This window comes from Littorina saxatilis, linkage group LG8 (genome assembly GCF_037325665.1).
Source record: "Littorina saxatilis isolate snail1 linkage group LG8, US_GU_Lsax_2.0, whole genome shotgun sequence".
In the NCBI taxonomy this organism is placed as follows: Eukaryota; Metazoa; Mollusca; class Gastropoda; order Littorinimorpha; family Littorinidae; genus Littorina; species Littorina saxatilis.
The window spans coordinates 38748969-38769992 of NC_090252.1; the positions used below are offsets into that span (position 1 = coordinate 38748969).

Consider the following 21024-nt stretch of genomic DNA (forward strand, 5'->3'; position numbering starts at 1 on the left):
CCGACCACGAAGGGCCATACCAGGGCGGTGCTGCTTTGACATATAACGTGCGCCACACACAAGACAGAAGTCGTATCACAGGCTTCATGTCTCACCCAGTCACATTATTCTGACACCGGACCAACCCGTCCTAGCACTAACCCCAGAATCACACCGGTGACACTGTGACGGTTCCCCTACGCTTTGTGTTCGGTGCCCTGACCCTTTGTGTTCGGTTCCCACTCGGTTCCCACACGCCAAAATTCGCGGACAAAACATCCATTTATGGTAGTATTACGCAATGTTGCTCTCTGAGAATGGTCTTGTTAGATCTGTGAGTGTTTACACTACATGCCTAGGTGCTGTTGGATTGAAGGTTTTTGATATTTTAGCCGTTATTAGGTAGAATGCCTTCCACTTTACTGCAAAACTGCATAATTCGTAGCATCGGCAAGAAATATCCTACCAAAAAATGCCTGCTTGGAACTGTCGTTGGTCCAGCAAAAAGTTCAACATGTCTGTAGCAGACAGCCCAAGTTTCAAGATTGTAGGGCCATCCAAACAGCCGTAATAATAAAAACAACAAAAGTAGTCAGTGAAATTGGCTGTGTTCGGTCCCCCCACACTTTTGTGACGTAGGCGTGACGGTTCCCATAATTCATTGTGTCGGTCCCCACTTTCTGTGTCGGACCCCACTTTCGACCTAATTTCTCTGTGACGGACCCCACAACCAGCCTATTTTGTGTCGGTCCCCACACCTTCTTGGATTTATGACTTGCCGGTTACTTGTATCATTGTATTCATTGAATCTAATTGTCTCGGAGTTATTTTTCAGCAAAAACCGGCAAGGCAGCACCTTTTGTGATACCAAGTAAGTCAGATGACATCAGTATGTGTGTGTGTGTGTGTGAGAGAGAGAGAGAGAGAGAGAGAGAGAGAGAGAGAGAGAGAGAGAGAGAGAGAGAGAGAGAGAGAGAGTAACTTTATTAGTTTATGCCACAAATAATATATAACATTATTTATCTCTGGGACGGTTCCCAGTATACCAGCAAATTATGTGTTGATCCACCCACACCTTCTTGAACTGGCCTTCCCAATATCTACTCTTAGTCTTACGGCCTTGGAGATATGCAATTTGGCACATTTTTAAAATAAAAGATCCACCTGTCGTATGTGAGATTCAGTTTTCAGAGCAAAATGCTGCCCAGGGACTTCTAGTGGTGATTGAAAAAAAAAAAAGAGTACTTGCCTGTGTCAAGTATGTGTCTTTATCCACGCTTGTTGTAAGAGGCAACTTTTCCCAGCTCCTTGTGTTCATGACTGCTTTCTCTTAAAATTAATTACTTTATGACAGTCAGAATACAATGGAACAAGGCTACATAAACCCTGACAGCCTACGACAACGGCCCGACTAAGGCTCAACACCGCGCCAATAAATTCAGCATTGGGCCAATGTTGGGCCATGATTGCTCCGTTTTCGTAGGCTATCAGGGTCAAAGATACATATTGGTAAACTAGTAAAATACATGTTCAGCATCATCAGCAATACCACAAAAGGATTAAAACAAGAAATTTCTCCGATAGGAACTACACCCCCGTCAAAGGGAAATAACCTTCTCAGTTGGTGGCAGTGAGAATGGTTATTTCCCTTTGACCAACGGGGGTGTCCGTCTATACCAGGCCTTGTATAATTTTAATCCACCAATAACTCCCTAACCGTGTGTTTGACTGGTCCCAATTTTTGTAAGGACCGTCTCAGGAATGTATAGAACCTGTTCACCAAGTTTGGTGACGATCGGTCCGTTCATTCTTGAGATCTACTTGCGAACACAAACACATCGAGTGAAACCTATACACACCCCTATACCGGGGGTGTAAAAATCCTATTAGCTGTATGTCAGCGGCACAATGCAACCAGAACCAGCGTTTATGTGGAGTGATCGGGTGCTGGTCACTACCGCGAGCGTCACTACCGCGAGTACCACTACCGCGTCTCACACTAAAGTTGTGTTTCCGTACCCGCGACAGCGTTTTTCCAGCGGTGCGACGAAAATCAAGCACATAGAAAATGACCAGGAGTGTTTCCACACGCGCGACGCGTTAGCGGCGCGACAAGCGGCAAGCGACGCGATTTTTTTGAAAGGGTCCTGGAGCGATTTTTTCGCGTTGTCGCGCGGCAACGCGGGAGTTTACAGATTTTACCGCATGTTTAAAACGCAAGTACGGAAACACGTCACGCGTTTGCGCGCGTTTTCTTTTGTCGCTGCCGCTGTCGCGGGTACGGAAACAGAACTTACCGCGAGTACGACACTACCGCGAGTACGACACTACCGCGAGTATAACACTACCGCGTGTCATTTTATGACTTCCATGGCTGAAGGCAGAGGTTGAAATGTTTCCTTGAAATATAAAACAAAAAGGCCTGGTCTGTTCTCTGAACACTAATTCAATGTTTGTCATGCTAACCAAGAACTCAAAACGATCAGAACACACTATCAGAATACATATAGAATGGGTTGCTTCCAATCAAAGCCGTTAGAACACAAACTCACAAGAAGTAAGTTTGCATGCGTTCTCTCTACGGTTATGGTACTCGCGGTTGTGGTACGCGCGGTAGTGTGACACGCGGCAGTGTTATACTCGCGGTAGTGTCGTACTCGCGGTAGTGTGACACGCGGTAGTGTTACACGCGGTAGTGTCGTACTCGCCGTAGTGTGACACGCGGTAGTGACGCTCGCGGTAGTGTCGCATAACCGGAGTGATCTGGAAAGGTGTCAATCTCTCTCTCTCTCTCTCTATCTCTCTCTCTCTCTCTCTCTCTCTCTCTCTCTCTCTCTCTCTCTCTCTCTCTCACACATACACACACACACACACACACACACACATACTGATGTCATCTGACTTAATTGGTATCACAAAAGGTGCTGCCATGCCGGTTTTTGCTGAAAAATAACTCCGAGACAATTAGATTCAATGAATACAATGATACAAGTAACCGGCAAGTCATAAATCCAAGAAGGTGTGGGGACCGACACAAAATAGGCTGGTTGTGGGGTCCGTCACAGAGAAATTAGGTCGAAAGTGGGGTCCGACACAGAAAGTGGGGACCGACACAGTGAATTATGGGAACCGTCACGCCTACGTCACAAAAGTGTGGGGGGGGACCGAACACAGCCAATTTCACTGACTACTTTTGTTGTTTTTATTATTACGGCTGTTTGGATGGCCCTACAATCTTGAAACTTGGGCTGTCTGCTACAGACATGTTGAACTTTTTGCTGGACCAACGACAGTTCCAAGCAGGCATTTTTTGGTAGGATATTTCTTGCCGATGCTACGAATTATGCAGTTTTGCAGTAAAGTGGAAGACATTCTACCTAATAACGGCTAAAATATCAAAAACCTTCAATCCAACAGCACCTAGGCATGTAGTGTAAACACTCACAGATCTAACAAGACCATTCTCAGAGAGCAACATTGCGTAATACTACCATAAATGGATGTTTTGTCCGCGAATTTTGGCGTGTGGGAACCGAGTGGGAACCGAACACAAAGGGTCAGGGCACCGAACACAAAGCGTAGGGGAACCGTCACAGTGTCACCGGTGTGATAATGCCAGACGCCAGGCGGAGCAGCCACTAGATTGCCAATTTTAAAGTCTTAGGTATGACCCGGCCGGGGTTCGAACCCACGACCTCCCGATCACGGGGCGAACGCCTTACCACTAGGCCACCGTGCCGGTCTCGTTAGAGATTGGCCCCTCCTATGTTTGTCTGAGTATAAAGCAAGGGTAGTCACGCTTTCACAACCTATACAGACCCGACAGAGTTATTTTCGAAATTCGTCTATTTTGATTTGTTTGATTTTTGTAAATAACGTTTCTTTATGTTTGTTTTATTTGAATATGCAAATTGAGAAAGGCCAAGGTGAGCTAAGTATTACATCCATGTTTGTTTTCTCTTGTAAGATTGTCTTTTTTTCAGGGCTTCACATGTTTATCTTCTTTCCACAACAAACGAGAAAAAAACACAATAACGAAATATTTCTGTAACTGTGACAGAACCGATTTTGTCAACTTCCACGCGGTAGAAATGTTTTTTTTTCAGGGGTAACCTCCCTTCTTCTGAAGCCACTATCAACGCGCGTTTTCTCAATTTGCATTACATGCAGATGAGTTATTATTCTAAGGATAACTCGGTTTTGTTTTGTACTTACTCAAATTTTGTGAAACATAAAAGATGTTGTTGTCAATAACACACACACACACACACACACACACACACACACACACACACACACACAGACACACACACACACACACACACACACACACACTCACCACACACACACTCACACACATACACTATTTTAGTGCGAGCAGAACATTGTACAGATATGTTTATTTCTAACTTTTCACACCCAGGAATGCAGGCATAATACTAGGACTGTAGTCTCATTTCCCTTCACCTTGAAACCCCTTTACGGAAACAGACACACAGACAGCGCTCAAAACAGTTAATTGGTGGAAGATGCAGAAACTACTATACAATCGAAACTATGCGGAACAAAACAACCATTCAACAGAAATATGTCGTACATAATATCATATTTGAACAAATATATCAAACAGAGACATAATATCGGATAGACATGTCGAAGTATGAGCGTTTCACATTGTTTGTATCTGCTACTGTTGCTATGTACATACTATCACTTGAATTATTAGCCTTCAGTGTATGCATACGTGTAGTAGCATGCATTTGAATGAAATTCGGCTCTTGAACAAAATAAGTTAATGTTGACTATTTACTTCTCATTGAACTTGTGACCCACGATAAACGATGACTGAACTGCATGAGCATTGGTCGTGCCAGAATTGTTGTCCCGGTGATTGAGTGGTAATACCCACCATCAGTGATTACTCATTGCAATTCCGAGACTGTATCACTAGTGTTGCCTTTCCATGACTAAGCTTTGTGACATTGTGAACGTGGACAGGGACCGAAATTGCTTGTAACTTGTTTATTTAAATCTGGAAAGCAGCAGTATCAGTGCCCATCACTCATCTCTTTGTAATTAAGAGAAAGTGTATTTGCGTTGCATTTTCTTGACGAATCTGTGTGACATTAGAAATATGATCAGAGACCGAAACGGACGCATACGCCGGTCCCTGGTTTATCGAAACATAGAAAGCAGCGGAATCAAGGATCACTAGTCTCTTCGTATTTTGTAACCCTTGTATTTGGCGTTGCCTTTCTACGACCAACACATCATTTTTAATGGGGGTGGGGGGGGGGTGTCCAAATGTCCTTTAAGGACAGATTGACAACGCAAAGCGTTTAGTCACAGGGGGTCCAGGGGGATGCCCCCCCTCCCCCGAAAAATGTTGATTAAAAACAAGGAAAATGGAGCAATTTGGCGCGGGGTCCCGGGTAGCTCAGGTGGTAGAGCACTGGACTTGTGATCGAAAGGTCGCTGTTTCGAACCCGGGCCGGGACGGACACAGGTCAACTTTATGTGCAGACCCAGAGACGGTATCCATCTTCCACCCCCGTGTCACTACAGCAGCACGTTAAATAACTCGGTCATTCTGCCATTAGTGCAGATGGCTGATGCCACCTAAACACGCATACACTTGTGTATCTCATCTAAAGTCGGGTTAAAACCCGGGAACATGCCTCTAATGGCTTTGCCGTGAGGGCGTAAAACTTCAATTTCTCGCACTTTGGTGCAATCTGAGCCATAATTGTTTCTTCATTTTCAAATGAATTTCTTTTTTTTCTTTTTTTTTAGGCTGGGGAGGGGGGGGGGGGGGGTCCGGAAACCCTCCCCCTCTGGATCCGCCCCCGACCAATAATGTGAACAGGGGCCAAAACGGCCACATAATTATACAAGTCACTTGTTGATTAAACCCTGGAAAGCATCTTATCAGCGACCACTTATCTCTATGTGACTCATTGGCTGTGTTTTTAACGTTCTAGTTTCATAGCCTAGCTTTGGGGATGTAAATGTAGGACGAATTGGGCGTATACTGCAGTCTCTGGTTCATTGAAACTCAGAAAGCAGCGGTCTTCATCTCTGTTATAGGAGGGCCAATTGAGAAGTTTCGTGCCTGACCATAAAGAAGTTGATTAAGACATCCAGAACTTGGCAGAATTAAGAATGGTTCTTGTAAACTTTTCTTGCAAACTAATGCGTATTATCACCCCGAGACCTTCGTTTCTATTCAACAAATATTGACTGCAGTTTTGAGATCGTTAACCATCCGCTGTATTCGCCAGGTATGACACCCTGTCTATCATCTGTTTCCAAACATTAACAATTAAGTATCTCAGGGGTGACCACGATTTATGCACAATTTCCTAAAACGATGTCACAAATATGACTGTAGCTTCTGCTTGAATAGGTTAACGAGCAACTAATACACGAATACTGAAGGGAGATCACCAGAGATTAAGCTAGTGTTTGCCTTATGTCACTTTTATTTGTTATTTTTGCTATTGTACAACTGGTTGCAATTAATGTTTTCTCTTGAAATATCCTGTACTCTGTTTCTCTATAGATCTCCGTAAATAACTCCGTCGGATTTGCATGGGTTGTTAAAGAGGGAATACCCTTGCTTTTCCTCTGACAAATAACTTAACACGTACTCCTGTCCACGTGTTTCCGGCACACCCCTCGCTAGAGATTTTTTTTTTTTTTTTTTTTTTTTGCTTAACGCCCAGCCGACCACGAAGGGCCATATCAGGGCGGTGCTGCTTTGACATATAACGTGCGCCACACACAAGACAGAAGTCGCATCACAGGCTTCATGTCTCACCCAGTCACATTATTCTGACACCGGACCAACCCGTCCTAGCACTAACCCCATAATCACACCGGTGACACTGTGACGGTTCCCCTACGCTTTGTGTTCGGTGCCCTGACCCTTTGTGTTCGGTTCCCACTCGGTTCCCACACGCCAAAATTCGCGGACAAAACATCCATTTATGGTAGTATTACGCAATGTTGCTCTCTGAGAATGGTCTTGTTAGATCTGTGAGTGTTTACACTACATGCCTAGGTGCTGTTGGATTGAAGGTTTTTGATATTTTAGCCGTTATTAGGTAGAATGCCTTCCACTTTACTGCAAAACTGCATAATTCGTAGCATCGGCAAGAAATATCCTACCAAAAAATGCCTGCTTGGAACTGTCGTTGGTCCAGCAAAAAGTTCAACATGTCTGTAGCAGACAGCCCAAGTTTCAAGATTGTAGGGCCATCCAAACAGCCGTAATAATAAAAACAACAAAAGTAGTCAGTGAAATTGGCTGTGTTCGGTCCCCCCACACTTTTGTGACGTAGGCGTGACGGTTCCCATAATTCATTGTGTCGGTCCCCACTTTCTGTGTCGGACCCCACTTTCGACCTAATTTCTCTGTGACGGACCCCACAACCAGCCTATTTTGTGTCGGTCCCCACACCTTCTTGGATTTATGACTTGCCGGTTACTTGTATCATTGTATTCATTGAATCTAATTGTCTCGGAGTTATTTTTCAGCAAAAACCGGCAAGGCAGCACCTTTTGTGATACCAAGTAAGTCAGATGACATCAGTATGTGTGTGTGTGTGTGTGAGAGAGAGAGAGAGAGAGAGAGAGAGAGAGAGAGAGAGAGAGAGAGAGAGAGAGAGAGAGAGAGAGAGAGAGAGAGAGAGACTAACTTTATTAGTTTATGCCACAAATAATATATAACATTATTTATCTCTGGGACGGTTCCCAGTATACCAGCAAATTATGTGTTGATCCACCCACACCTTCTTGAACTGGCCTTCCCAATATCTACTCTTAGTCTTACGGCCTTGGAGATATGCAATTTGGCACATTTTTAAAATAAAAGATCCACCTGTCGTATGTGAGATTCAGTTTTCAGAGCAAAATGCTGCCCAGGGACTTCTAGTGGTGATTGAAAAAAAAAAAAGAGTACTTGCCTGTGTCAAGTATGTGTCTTTATCCACGCTTGTTGTAAGAGGCAACTTTTCCCAGCTCCTTGTGTTCATGACTGCTTTCTCTTAAAATTAATTACTTTATGACAGTCAGAATACAATGGAACAAGGCTACATAAACCCTGACAGCCTACGACAACGGCCCGACTAAGGCTCAACACCGCGCCAATAAATTCAGCATTGGGCCAATGTTGGGCCATGATTGCTCCGTTTTCGTAGGCTATCAGGGTCAAAGATACATATTGGTAAACTAGTAAAATACATGTTCAGCATCATCAGCAATACCACAAAAGGATTAAAACAAGAAATTTCTCCGATAGGAACTACACCCCCGTCAAAGGGAAATAACCTTCTCAGTTGGTGGCAGTGAGAATGGTTATTTCCCTTTGACCAACGGGGGTGTCCGTCTATACCAGGCCTTGTATAATTTTAATCCACCAATAACTCCCTAACCGTGTGTTTGACTGGTCCCAATTTTTGTAAGGACCGTCTCAGGAATGTATAGAACCTGTTCACCAAGTTTGGTGACGATCGGTCCGTTCATTCTTGAGATCTACTTGCGAACACAAACACATCGAGTGAAACCTATACACACCCCTATACCGGGGGTGTAAAAATCCTATTAGCTGTATGTCAGCGGCACAATGCAACCAGAACCAGCGTTTATGTGGAGTGATCGGGTGCTGGTCACTACCGCGAGCGTCACTACCGCGAGTACCACTACCGCGTCTCACACTAAAGTTGTGTTTCCGTACCCGCGACAGCGTTTTTCCAGCGGTGCGACGAAAATCAAGCACATAGAAAATGACCAGGAGTGTTTCCACACGCGCGACGCGTTAGCGGCGCGACAAGCGGCAAGCGACGCGATTTTTTTGAAAGGGTCCTGGAGCGATTTTTTCGCGTTGTCGCGCGGCAACGCGGGAGTTTACAGATTTTACCGCATGTTTAAAACGCAAGTACGGAAACACGTCACGCGTTTGCGCGCGTTTTCTTTTGTCGCTGCCGCTGTCGCGGGTACGGAAACAGAACTTACCGCGAGTACGACACTACCGCGAGTACGACACTACCGCGAGTATAACACTACCGCGTGTCATTTTATGACTTCCATGGCTGAAGGCAGAGGTTGAAATGTTTCCTTGAAATATAAAACAAAAAGGCCTGGTCTGTTCTCTGAACACTAATTCAATGTTTGTCATGCTAACCAAGAACTCAAAACGATCAGAACACACTATCAGAATACATATAGAATGGGTTGCTTCCAATCAAAGCCGTTAGAACACAAACTCACAAGAAGTAAGTTTGCATGCGTTCTCTCTACGGTTATGGTACTCGCGGTTGTGGTACGCGCGGTAGTGTGACACGCGGCAGTGTTATACTCGCGGTAGTGTCGTACTCGCGGTAGTGTGACACGCGGTAGTGTTACACGCGGTAGTGTCGTACTCGCCGTAGTGTGACACGCGGTAGTGACGCTCGCGGTAGTGTCGCATAACCGGAGTGATCTGGAAAGGTGTCAATCTCTCTCTCTCTCTCTCTCTCTCTCTCTCTCTCTCTCTCTCTCTCTATCTCTCTCTCTCTCTCTCTCTCACACATACACACACACACACACACACACACACACATACTGATGTCATCTGACTTAATTGGTATCACAAAAGGTGCTGCCATGCCGGTTTTTGCTGAAAAATAACTCCGAGACAATTAGATTCAATGAATACAATGATACAAGTAACCGGCAAGTCATAAATCCAAGAAGGTGTGGGGACCGACACAAAATAGGCTGGTTGTGGGATCCGTCACAGAGAAATTAGGTCGAAAGTGGGGTCCGACACAGAAAGTGGGGACCGACACAATGAATTATGGGAACCGTCACGCCTACGTCACAAAAGTGTGGGGGGGACCGAACACAGCCAATTTCACTGACTACTTTTGTTGTTTTTATTATTACGGCTGTTTGGATGGCCCTACAATCTTGAAACTTGGGCTGTCTGCTACAGACATGTTGAACTTTTTGCTGGACCAACGACAGTTCCAAGCAGGCATTTTTTGGTAGGATATTTCTTGCCGATGCTACGAATTATGCAGTTTTGCAGTAAAGTGGAAGACATTCTACCTAATAACGGCTAAAATATCAAAAACCTTCAATCCAACAGCACCTAGGCATGTAGTGTAAACACTCACAGATCTAACAAGACCATTCTCAGAGAGCAACATTGCGTAATACTACCATAAATGGATGTTTTGTCCGCGAATTTTGGCGTGTGGGAACCGAGTGGGAACCGAACACAAAGGGTCAGGGCACCGAACACAAAGCGTAGGGGAACCGTCACAGTGTCACCGGTGTGATAATGCCAGACGCCAGGCGGAGCAGCCACTAGATTGCCAATTTTAAAGTCTTAGGTATGACCCGGCCGGGGTTCGAACCCACGACCTCCCGATCACGGGGCGAACGCCTTACCACTAGGCCACCGTGCCGGTCTCGCTAGTGATTGGCCCCTCCAATGTTTGTCTGGGTAAAAAGCAAGGGTAGTCACGCTTTCACAACCTATACAGACCCGACAGAGTTATATTCGGAATTCGTCTATTTTGATTTGTTTGATTTTTGTAAATAACGTTTCTTTATGTTTGTTTTATTTGGATATGCAAATTGAGAAAGGCCCAGATGAGCTAACTATTACATCCATGTTTGTTTTCTCTTTAAAGATTGTCTTATTTTTCTCAGGGTTTCAAATGTTTATCTTCTTTCCACAACAGACAAGAAAAAACCACAATAACGAAATATTTCTGTAACTGTGACAGAACCGATTACGTTCAACGCATTTTGTCAACTTCCACGCGGTAGAAATGTTGTTTTTCCAGGGGTAACCTCCCTTCTTCTGAAGCCACTATCAACGCGCGTTTTCTCAATTTGCATTACATGCAGATGAGTGATTATTCTAAGGATAACTCGGTTTTGTTTTGTACTTACTCAAATTTTGTGAAACATAAAAGATGTTGTTGTCAATAACACACACACACACACACACACACACACACACACACACACACACACACACACACACACACACACACACACACACACACACACACACACACTCACCACACACACACACTCACACACATACACTATTTTAGTGCGAGCAGAACATTGTACAGATATGTTTATTTCTAACTTTTCACACCCAGGAATGCAGGCATAATACTAGGACTGTAGTCTCATTTCCCTTCACCTTGAAACCCCTTTACGGAAACAGACACACAGACAGCGCTCAAAACAGTTAATTGGTGGAAGATGCAGAAACTACTATACAATCGAAACTATGCGGAACAAAACAACCATTCAACAGAAATATGTCGTACATAATATCATATTTGAACAAATATATCAAACAGAGACATAATATCGGATAGACATGTCGATGAATGAGCGTTTCACATTGTTTGTATCTGCTACTGTTGCTATGTACATACTATCACTTGAATTATTAGCCTTCAGTGTATGCATACCCATATACTTCCCTGTTTATAACAAGCACTGTGCAGTATTCATTGTAGACTCCAGCAAAACTAGATTTCTTCGGAAACCCGGATTTTGAGCTACCACAAAGATAGCCTTGACAGATTAAACCGGAAATAATAACAAGTTGAGCTCAAGGCTGATTTGTCACAGATTTACTGAAGTGAGGCCCTGTTATGATAAACGCTTAAAGATGCACTCTTTCCCACGAAAGCTCTTCTGCTAAACATCTCATATATGTGCAGGCTTTCATGTGGAGTAAGGTATATTCCATTCCCTTGGACACATACAGAAAATTAACATCGTGACTGCTTCTTGAGCAGTGAGGGATCTTTTTGACAAACTAATTTTGCAGATTGCCTCTCAACTCAACTCAACTCAACTCAACTCAACTCAACTCAACTCAAATTTTATTGGCTTCAATTTTCATAGAAGAATTTGTCTTGCGCTTGGGAGAAAGTAAGAGTATAACATATAAAAACAGCATTCATATCACATTTCATGTATCACACACAGTAATCACTAGTATAAGCTTACTTCAATAAAAGACGAACATAAAAAAAGACCCTGCGCATCTGTAACAACTACTCTGCAGAGAACGCACAAGAGAATGTTAAGTTTGTGTATGTTTGTGTCAAAGTGGAGGGATGATCTTATCCTATGTAAAAGCCTGGCCAGTTCTGAGCTGGTAATCCGAATCGTTTACATGGGAAGAAATGTGCCTTTAAAGCGGTGTTAACCACGTTAGTGCTGCTTGCCCCTAGCGCAGGGTCTTTTTTGATGTTCGTCTTTTATTGAAGTAGCATTCAATTTGAACACCCAACTGGAAAATATCTGGCAGTACAGTATTTTTTCTTGAATTATTCTTGACTATTATTGTTCCCGCCTTTTGCCCAGAGTGAACCCTTCTGAAGACTCACTTAATCGTTTTAAAAGTACGCGAAGATTCTCTGCACTCTCATCTAGAAGTGTTTTATTTAATGTGAACACGCTGTTTGTAAATAGAGTTTACAATGTGTGCTACTTTTGCAAGTAGAATGATACGAGTATCTCACACAGTGTTCACAACTGGTCACAAACAGGGTGTTCACATTGGAACTAGTTCAGAGTAGAGTGGAACCCCCCGTTTAAGACCCCCCAATTTAAGACCCCCTCCCTTTTAAGACCCTGTTTTCTCAGACTTCCTGTTCATAACGTCTGTAAATCTACCCCCAATTTAAGACTTCCTCTCTTTTAAGACCCTGTTTTCTCAGTTTTGTTCATAACCTCTGTAAATGTAGCCCCATTTTAAGACCCCCTCCCTTTTAAGACCCTGTTTTCTCAGACTTATTGTTCATGACCTCTGTCAATATACCCCAATTTAAGACTTCCTCCCTTTTAAGACCCTGTTTTCTCAGACTTATTGATCATAACCTCTGTCAATATACCCCAATTTAAGACTCCCTCCCTTTTAAGACCCTGTTTTCTCAGACTTCCTGTTCATAACCTCTGTAAATCTACCCCCATTTTAAGACTCCCTTCTTTTTAAGACCTGATTATTTTCTCAGATGTGTGGAGGTTCCACTCAGGTTCCACTTGTACTGTGCGTGCATTGGCATTTGCTTATGCTTGGATCTAAATACCTGTCGCTTGACAGGGCAGATATTGTTTGGTAATATGAGTATTTAATTTCTTAATTGCTTCGGGTTCTACTGTACTCTGATAGAGACACCAGCATATTCCATCCACGCGTATAAGAAAGCATTGAATAAGGAACCACAATTACACACAAAGAGTATCAGTACTTTTAGCAGTTTCCTTAAAATAAAGCTCACACATAACAATTTGTTTTTGAAACAGGGACATTGATTTTATCTACACTTTGAGTCGTTCTATGCGACACAAGTAGACAGACGACATATAATAACACAGTTTTGTTTGTTTGTTGTTTTCTTTAATATATGTACAAATGAACAAACTGTATTAACTTTGTACTGTGCGTGCATTGGCATTTGCTTATGCTGGGATCTAAATACCTTTCGCTTGACAGAGTATATATATAGATATTGTTTGATAATATGAGTATTTTATTGTGTTTGCTTCAAATTTATACATTTCAAACACTTTCTTGTTTAGCATTTAAGCTGTTGGACCAGAAACGTGCTCTTCTTCTTTATGTCACTTTTGTTGTTCTTATTTAATTGATCTGAAGTTAATTGGATTTAATTGACTTTAATTGAATGTTGTTCAATTATATTCTATTTTCTGTTATTCTTTTTTACATTCCTGTTTAGACCTAAACGTGTAAATCGTGTCTTGTACTTAAAAGTACCTTCATTTCTTTGTACACGACCGGGTACATGATCATCGATCTCTCCAGAATGTTACCAGGTTAATTAGTATCCTTCCACAATCACCAAAACAAAGCACACACAAACAGAAAAAAAGCCCTGCTGGTTCTACTGCAGATTGACTGAGGTCTTGACGAATACTTTACGCATATGCGCAGAGCCTACGAACCGCGTACAAAACATGCTGGTCATGACGTGTGCGAAGTGTGCCACGCCCAGCGTAACGCTACGACAGCTACTCCCCTGTCGTAAGTCTGCGCGTGGTATACGCGTGTCGAGGCTATTATCAACTCTTTTTGAAGATATGTCAACGATGCTGTTAAAATTACATCCCCTGGACAATCAACCTATATGCTTTGTATTCTAAGTTACAGCGCCTGCATACAAGAGGAACACAAAAAGCGATAGTTTTTATTTTTATTTTTAGGCCGATTCCTTCCGTAAACCCTATATTATTCATGTTCAAGGGAGATAACCACATAGCGGACTGTTCACGAAGAGAGGTAGTATAGCACACTGAGGTTATATGTTAGTGATTTACAAGTTTCAGTAAATAGGGGTTCTTCTCTTTGTTAAACTTCATCCTTCAACGTCTAAAAGAGTCCGCTTGTTGTCAGATGTTGGCCATGCAAGACCGTAACACGACGAAAAACGAAAACTTGTAGGACCCGTGTAGGACCCAAACGTCATACATGTCTCCACAAACGACTAAGTATGCTTCGTGACCACCGAGTTACGCATTTGCGGAGCTACGAAATGCGTAAGCTTTAAGTGTTCGTAACCCTATGCGTAACCTCTTTCATTTGCAAATTCGACAAGACCTCGGCTCCTGGTTATATTTGTTAAGCCACATTCACATAGTCTCTCATTTCAACCGACCGGCTATCATCCAGGGTGATATATTCCGATTGTACAGAGGGTTGCCTTTCCCTGAAACTACTGGCGGCAACGTTGACGTAATCCGCCGTGTCCTGGTCGGGCTCTTGTTGTGTAAACGTGCTTTCGTTCTGCCTTGCTTCACTTGCTGAAATAAAAAAATAAAAAGCAAAACGTGTTATCATTTTGCATGCGCATTTGTTTGATTGGTGTTTTGAAATGCAGACTTCACTGATTATGCATTAACATGTCATATATGTTGTTAGATCTTGTCGTACAAGTGTCGTTTCCCATCTGTGCCCCCCCCCCCCCCCCCCTTAGGAAGGATGATAATTCCCAAATCTCAGCAATTTACACAAATTCAGTCTTGCGTGGAAATTTCAAGCCAAGCAAACAACAACTTAACCAAACACTAACAACAACAAACAAATAACGACAACAACAAGAAAACAAACAAACAAAAAAGCCAACAAACAAACGCCAACCAACCAAGCAGCCAAAAATTCAAGCAAACAAACAAACAAACAAACAGAAGAAAATAAAGAAGAAAGGATGCAAAGAACAGAAAAGCAGTTTAAAAACTGTTTCTCTGTTCATTGCATGAGTGGACTTTGTCTGAGTGGACATTTTCTTATCCATGGATTCAAAAAGTCAGTGGAGTTAGTACAACTCTGGTTTATACCTTGGTAGTTACTGAGTTCGTCCTGATTTACAAGCCCGGTGTAGATGTTGGTGTCGATCACCTGGCTGCGTCGCGTCGGCTTGGCGTAGGTCGGAACACCTGGTGAAGTGATAGGTGCACGTGTAGGAATGAAGGGAAAGCATTTGCTCATTCATGAAAACCTAACGTGAAAAAAGTAATCACAACCACGTTTCGTAGTTATAACCAGTTGAAATGAACCTATTCTTGTCGAAAATGAAAAATAAGAAAATACATACTTGAATAGGGAAATAGATAGATAACTAGATACATATATTTCTTTTCCTAATATTTAACAGAAAGTACTTACATTTTTTCCTCCAGACGACGACAACGATGACAGCAATAACGATAACGGCCAAAACACCGCCGCCAACTGCTCCCCCGATAACGACTGGTTCGTTCTTATCTTTGTTCTTTGTTCCCTCGATGTCTTCGCCGTCGTCGTCATCGGCGTTGTTGTTATTGATGCTGGTGGTGGTGGTGGTGGTGGTGGCGATGGTGGCGGCGTTGGGGGTGGGGATGGTGGTGGTTGTAGTGGTGGTGTCCTCGCTGTCTGTGCTGTTTCTCTCTTCAGTCTCGCTGTAAGCCCTGGTCGTCACTGCGTCACCTATTCCGTCGGATTCTGGAGCTACTTGAGTTGTGATTAGATTTGCTGCAAAGACAAACAATGTTGGAAGTAAATAAAATACAAGAGATAAGGAAAGACAGAATATGAGAAAGACAGACAAATCAACATTACCAAACGAGAGCGAACAAACCAAAAAATCAAACAAACAAGCAAACAAACAAAAAACGTCCACAGAACAAACACGCAAACAAACAAACAAACAAACAGCCAACCAACCAACCAGCGGATAATACCAACCTCCAACAGATCATATCAACCAGCCAACCACCAAACAAACAAACAAACTTTCATTCGTGTTATCTAGACTTGTCATTATCCTTTCATATTTCGACTAAATGATTTAACACAGACTGGGAATCGAGACGTGGGTGATGTTTGTCTTTTGAAAGTTGAGGTGGCAATTTCACGCCCTCTATTTTTGATCCAATTGAGTGAAAGTTTGGTCAAGCAATCTTTGACGAAGCCCGGACTATGGGATTGAAACGTTCTTGATACAAAGCCAATAAGAAAACTTACCACAAACACCACAGAAGAAAGTTGACAACAAGAGAAAAAGAACTGTGGCCCTGGACATGCTTAGACCTCCAAAGACGCAGCTGCACATACATCTCATACTGCAAACACTCCCTTAGGCCTTGTGACAAGGACAAAACATGTTTTTTGTGTGTAGTGAGTGTGTTTTGTACACAGCTAGAAGTATCTTTGTCAAACTCCAAGAGCTGCTGTCTCCGAGTTTTACTGGGTTTATTTTCAAAGGATACTTCTTCCTTGTTGTGATTTCCGTTTTTACTTTGTCACGGTCAAGTGATGTGTTGTAGGAGGTTATACTGACACGCTCATGATGAGTGTGATTTTAAAGTTAGTTTCAGATGATTGTTCGTTGTTGTCACGCGCACTGTCCGGTGAAATCCATTGTTTAAAACCACCATAGATTTGTGAGTATATGCTTTGTTGCATCCCCCCCCCCACCCTAATCAATTACAGTGTTTTAAACTTCTTTTTTGTGTGTGCTTGTTTGTTTGTTTGCTTGTTTTGCGTTTTGTTGTTGCTAAAAAGCAACAACAACAACAACGACAACAACAACAACAAAAACAACAACGGGCCCGGTAGCTCAGTTGGTAGAGCACTGGACTTGTGATCGGAAGGTCGCAGGTTCGAATTCGGGCCGGGACGGACACAGGTCAACTTTATGTGCAGACCCAGAGACGGAAGCCATGTCCCACCCCCGTGTCATCACAATGGCACGTAAAAGACCTTGGTCATTCTGCCATAAGTGCAGGTGGCTGAATACACCTAAACACGCAGACACTTGGGTAGCGCGACTCCGTTGCTGCTAGCTTTCCACTGGGAGAAAGCGACCCGAATTTCCCAGCGATGGGACAATAAAGTAATAAACAAGTCGCGTAAGGCGAAAATACAATATTTAGTCAAGTAGCTGTCGAACTCACAGAATGAAACTGAACGCAATGCCATTTTTCAGCAAGACCGTATACTCGTAGCATCGTCAGTCCACCGCTCATGGCAAAGGCAGTGAAATTGACAAGAAGAGCGGGGTAGTAGTTGCGCTAAGAAGGATAGCACGCTTTTCTGTACCTCTCTTTGTTTTAACTTTCTGAGCGTGTTTTTAATCCAAACATATCATATCTATATGTTTTTGGAATCAGGAACCGACAAGGAATAAGATGAAAGTGTTTTTAAAGGCATATGTACGCGCTCCCGTGTTTACAAAGTGTAGTTTGCCCATAATCGATGTCAAACGCACCATAAGACCATATAATGACGATATGTCACCATGCGCGGACCATAATACATGCATTACAGCTTGTTCTAGCCTCTGAAAAAGTGAGGATGTCAACAAAGCCGCGGTGTTAGCTCCCTTGCATCAACGTTACATGTGTTGCCAAATCTATAAATAGGACGATCCAGATCAAAATGAAAATTAACATATCTCAACATTGAAGGGGTCCTAGACCACAATATTTTGCAGGGAACTTAATTTAGCATGTCTCCAGCTGTTGGTAAAGCAATTAGCGTGTATAGTCATCGAGTACATATGGCTTTAAATTGATTTGGACAATTTAATTTTGATAATAATTTTTATATATTTAATTTTCAGAGCTTGTTTTTAATCCGAATATAATATATTTATATGTTTTTGGAATCAGCAAATGATGGAGAATAAGATAAACGTAAATTTGGATCGTTTTATAATTTTTTTTTTTTTTTTACAATTTTCAGATTTTTAATGACCAAAGTCATTAATTAATTTTTAAGCCACCAAGCTGAAATGCAATACCGAAGTCCGGGCTTCGTCGAAGATTACTTGACCAAAATTTCAACCAATTTGGTTAAAAAATGAGGGCGTGACAGTGCCGCCTCAACTTTCACGAAAAGCCGGATATGACGTCATCAAAGACATTTATCAAAAAAATGAAAAAAACGTATGGGGATTTCATACCCAGAAACTCTCATGTCAAATTTCATAAAGATCGGTCCAGTAGTTTAGTCTGAATCGCTCTACACACACAGACACACACACTCACACACACACGCACATACACCACGACCCTCGTTTCGATTCCCCCTCGATGTTAAAATATTTAGTCAAAACTTGACTAAATATAACAAGTCGCGTAAGGCGAAAATACAATATTTAGTCAAGTAGCTGTCGAACTCACAGAATGAAACTGAACGCAATGCCATTTTACTCGTAGCAACGTCAGGCCACCGCTCATGGCAAAGGCAGTGAAATTGACAAGAAGAGCGGGGTAGTAGTTGCGCTAAGAAGGATAGCACGCTTTTCTGTACCTCTCTTTGTTTTAACTTTCTGAGCGTGTTTTTAATCCAAACATATCATATCTATATGTTTTTGGAATCAGGAACCGACAAGGAATAAGATGAAAGTATTTTTAAATTGATTTGGACAATTTAATTTTGATAATAATTTTTATATATTTAATTTTCAGAGCTTGTTTTTAATCCGAATATAACATATTTATATGTTTTTGGAATCAGCAAATGATGGAGAATAAGATAAACGTAAATTTGTATCGTTTTATAAATTTTTTTTTTTTTTACAATTTTCCGATTTTTAATGACCAAAGTCATTAATTAATTTTTAAGCCACCAAGCTGAAATGCAATACCGAACCCCGGGCTTCGTCGAAGATTACTTGACCAAAATTTGAACCAATTTGGTTGAAAAATGAGGGCGTGACAGTGCCGCCTCAACTTTCACGAAAAGCCGGATATGACGTCATCAAAGACATTTATCAAAAAAAGGAAAAAAACGTTCGGGGATTTCATACCCAGGAACTCTCATGTCAAATTTCATAAAGATCGGTCCAGTAGTTTAGTCTGAATCGCTCTACACACACACACAGACACACAGACACACAGACACACGCACATACACCACGACCCTCGTTTCGATTCCCCCTCGATGTTAAAATATTTAGTCAAAACTTGACTAAATATAAAAATGGAAAAAAAATGAAAAATGAAAATAACAACAGCAACAACAACAGCAACAACAACAATCCCGCAAAAACAAACAAGCAAACCAAATAAACAAACAACCCAAAGTTTAGATATGTGAGACGAGGCTTTGGAAAACAAACGTCTCTTTTACTTGACACACACACACACACACACACACACGTACACACACGCACTCGTGGCGCGCAGCGTTTCTCAGATATTAAACTACAGCTTTGATCTGGCGTAGCTTGGGAAAGCCCAATGCTGCAATGTCCCTATAACCGGACCATCCGGATTTCCCGTGTTTGACTTAACATTGAGGGGAAGAGAAATACGCCACCGAGTCACATGCATGAGCAGCACACAACGTCATTCGTCTTGTGTCCTGTAAAGGGAGATAACCGATGCTTGTGTGGATTGACATTGGCAGACAGACAGAAAGAGAGACAGGCAGAAAGACAGAGATACAAAAACATCCTCCTCCTCCTCCTCCTCCTCCTCATCGTCGTCGTCGTCGTCGTCGTCATCATCATCGTTGTCATCTTCGTCATCATAAAAAACAATCACATTTAGATTATTACGTCGCTCAAGTGGAATTTGTCTCAGTTCAGTAAAGAAACTCCGAAAGCGGCGTATGGCTGCCTGCAAAGCGGGGTGAAAACGGTCATACACAGAGTGATCCATAACCAATGCAACCCACAACAATGTTAATAACTTCTACATCTGTCAACATAATCTCTTCATATTTAGGGGACCTAAACTTCAATATATGCATGACCCTTCCACAAAGTGCCTTCGAGTTCAGATCCCGGCCGCGGCCGCCTGGTGGGTAAAGGCTTTTTCCGATCTCCCAGGTCAACTTGTGTGCAGACCTACTACAGTGAAACCCGGCTATATTGAAGTGGCACGGGACCCGGGAAGACCTTCAATATAGCCGGAACTTCAATATAGGCAATTCTCGGTTATATTGAATTTCCCTCCTTGTTCCTTCAGAAATTCAATATAACCGAACTTTTTTTCACTATACGTTCTTATTTCCGTGTCCACACATTGCATTTGATGTGAGATATATTCCCATTAATCTTTCACCTGTTGGCTGTTGTTCTTCGAGCCTCCTTGCTTTTTTCTGCACACACACACACACGGACACACACTCACGCCCCCCCCTCCCTTACACACACAAACACACAGAGCCATTCACAGTATCAGACCGACGCCAAATGAAGCATTTGATTAAAAGTTTAAGGAAAAAGAAGACATGAAATAATCCAGTCTGTCATTGACTGAAGGTTGGCAAAGTGGTGCGATGCTATCAGAAGAACAATGTTTGCCACAAAGGTTTACACTCTCGGCATATGTTTTATAAGCTTAGCACAAAACATGTAAATAGACAACTAAACAAGTCGCGTAAGGCGAAAATACAATATTTAGTCAAGTAGCTGTCGAACTCACAGAATGAAACTGAACGCAATGCCATTTTACTCGTAGCATCGTCAGGCCACCGCTCATGGCAAAGGCAGTGAAATTGACAAG

General features: G+C 42.4%; 1 protein-coding gene across 1 annotated transcript; it reads right to left on the reverse strand.

The window, feature by feature from the left end:
• Positions 1–14098: 14098 nt before the first annotated feature.
• LOC138973485 (uncharacterized) lies at positions 14099–16739 on the reverse strand. Its single transcript, XM_070346198.1, has 4 exons — positions 16529–16739; positions 15692–16036; positions 15364–15462; positions 14099–14829 (listed from the first exon to the last, which is right to left on the reverse strand). The coding sequence occupies exons 1-4, from the start codon at positions 16623–16625 to the stop codon at positions 14648–14650; spliced, it is 723 nt and encodes a 240-aa protein (XP_070202299.1). The 5' UTR covers positions 16626–16739; the 3' UTR covers positions 14099–14647.
• Between the last annotated feature and the right edge of the window lie 4285 nt (positions 16740–21024).

Coding starts and splice junctions, on each gene's coding strand:
- LOC138973485 (XM_070346198.1), bottom strand. CDS start 16,625: ATGAGATGTATGTGCAGCTGCGTCTTTGGAGGTCTAAGCATGTCCAGG. Junction 15,463..15,691: donor CGTCGTCTGGAGGAAAAAAT/GTAAGTACTTTC, acceptor TCACTTCACCAG/GTGTTCCGACCTACGCCAAG. Junction 14,830..15,363: donor CGAACTCAGTAACTACCAAG/GTATAAACCAGA, acceptor TTTTTATTTCAG/CAAGTGAAGCAAGGCAGAAC.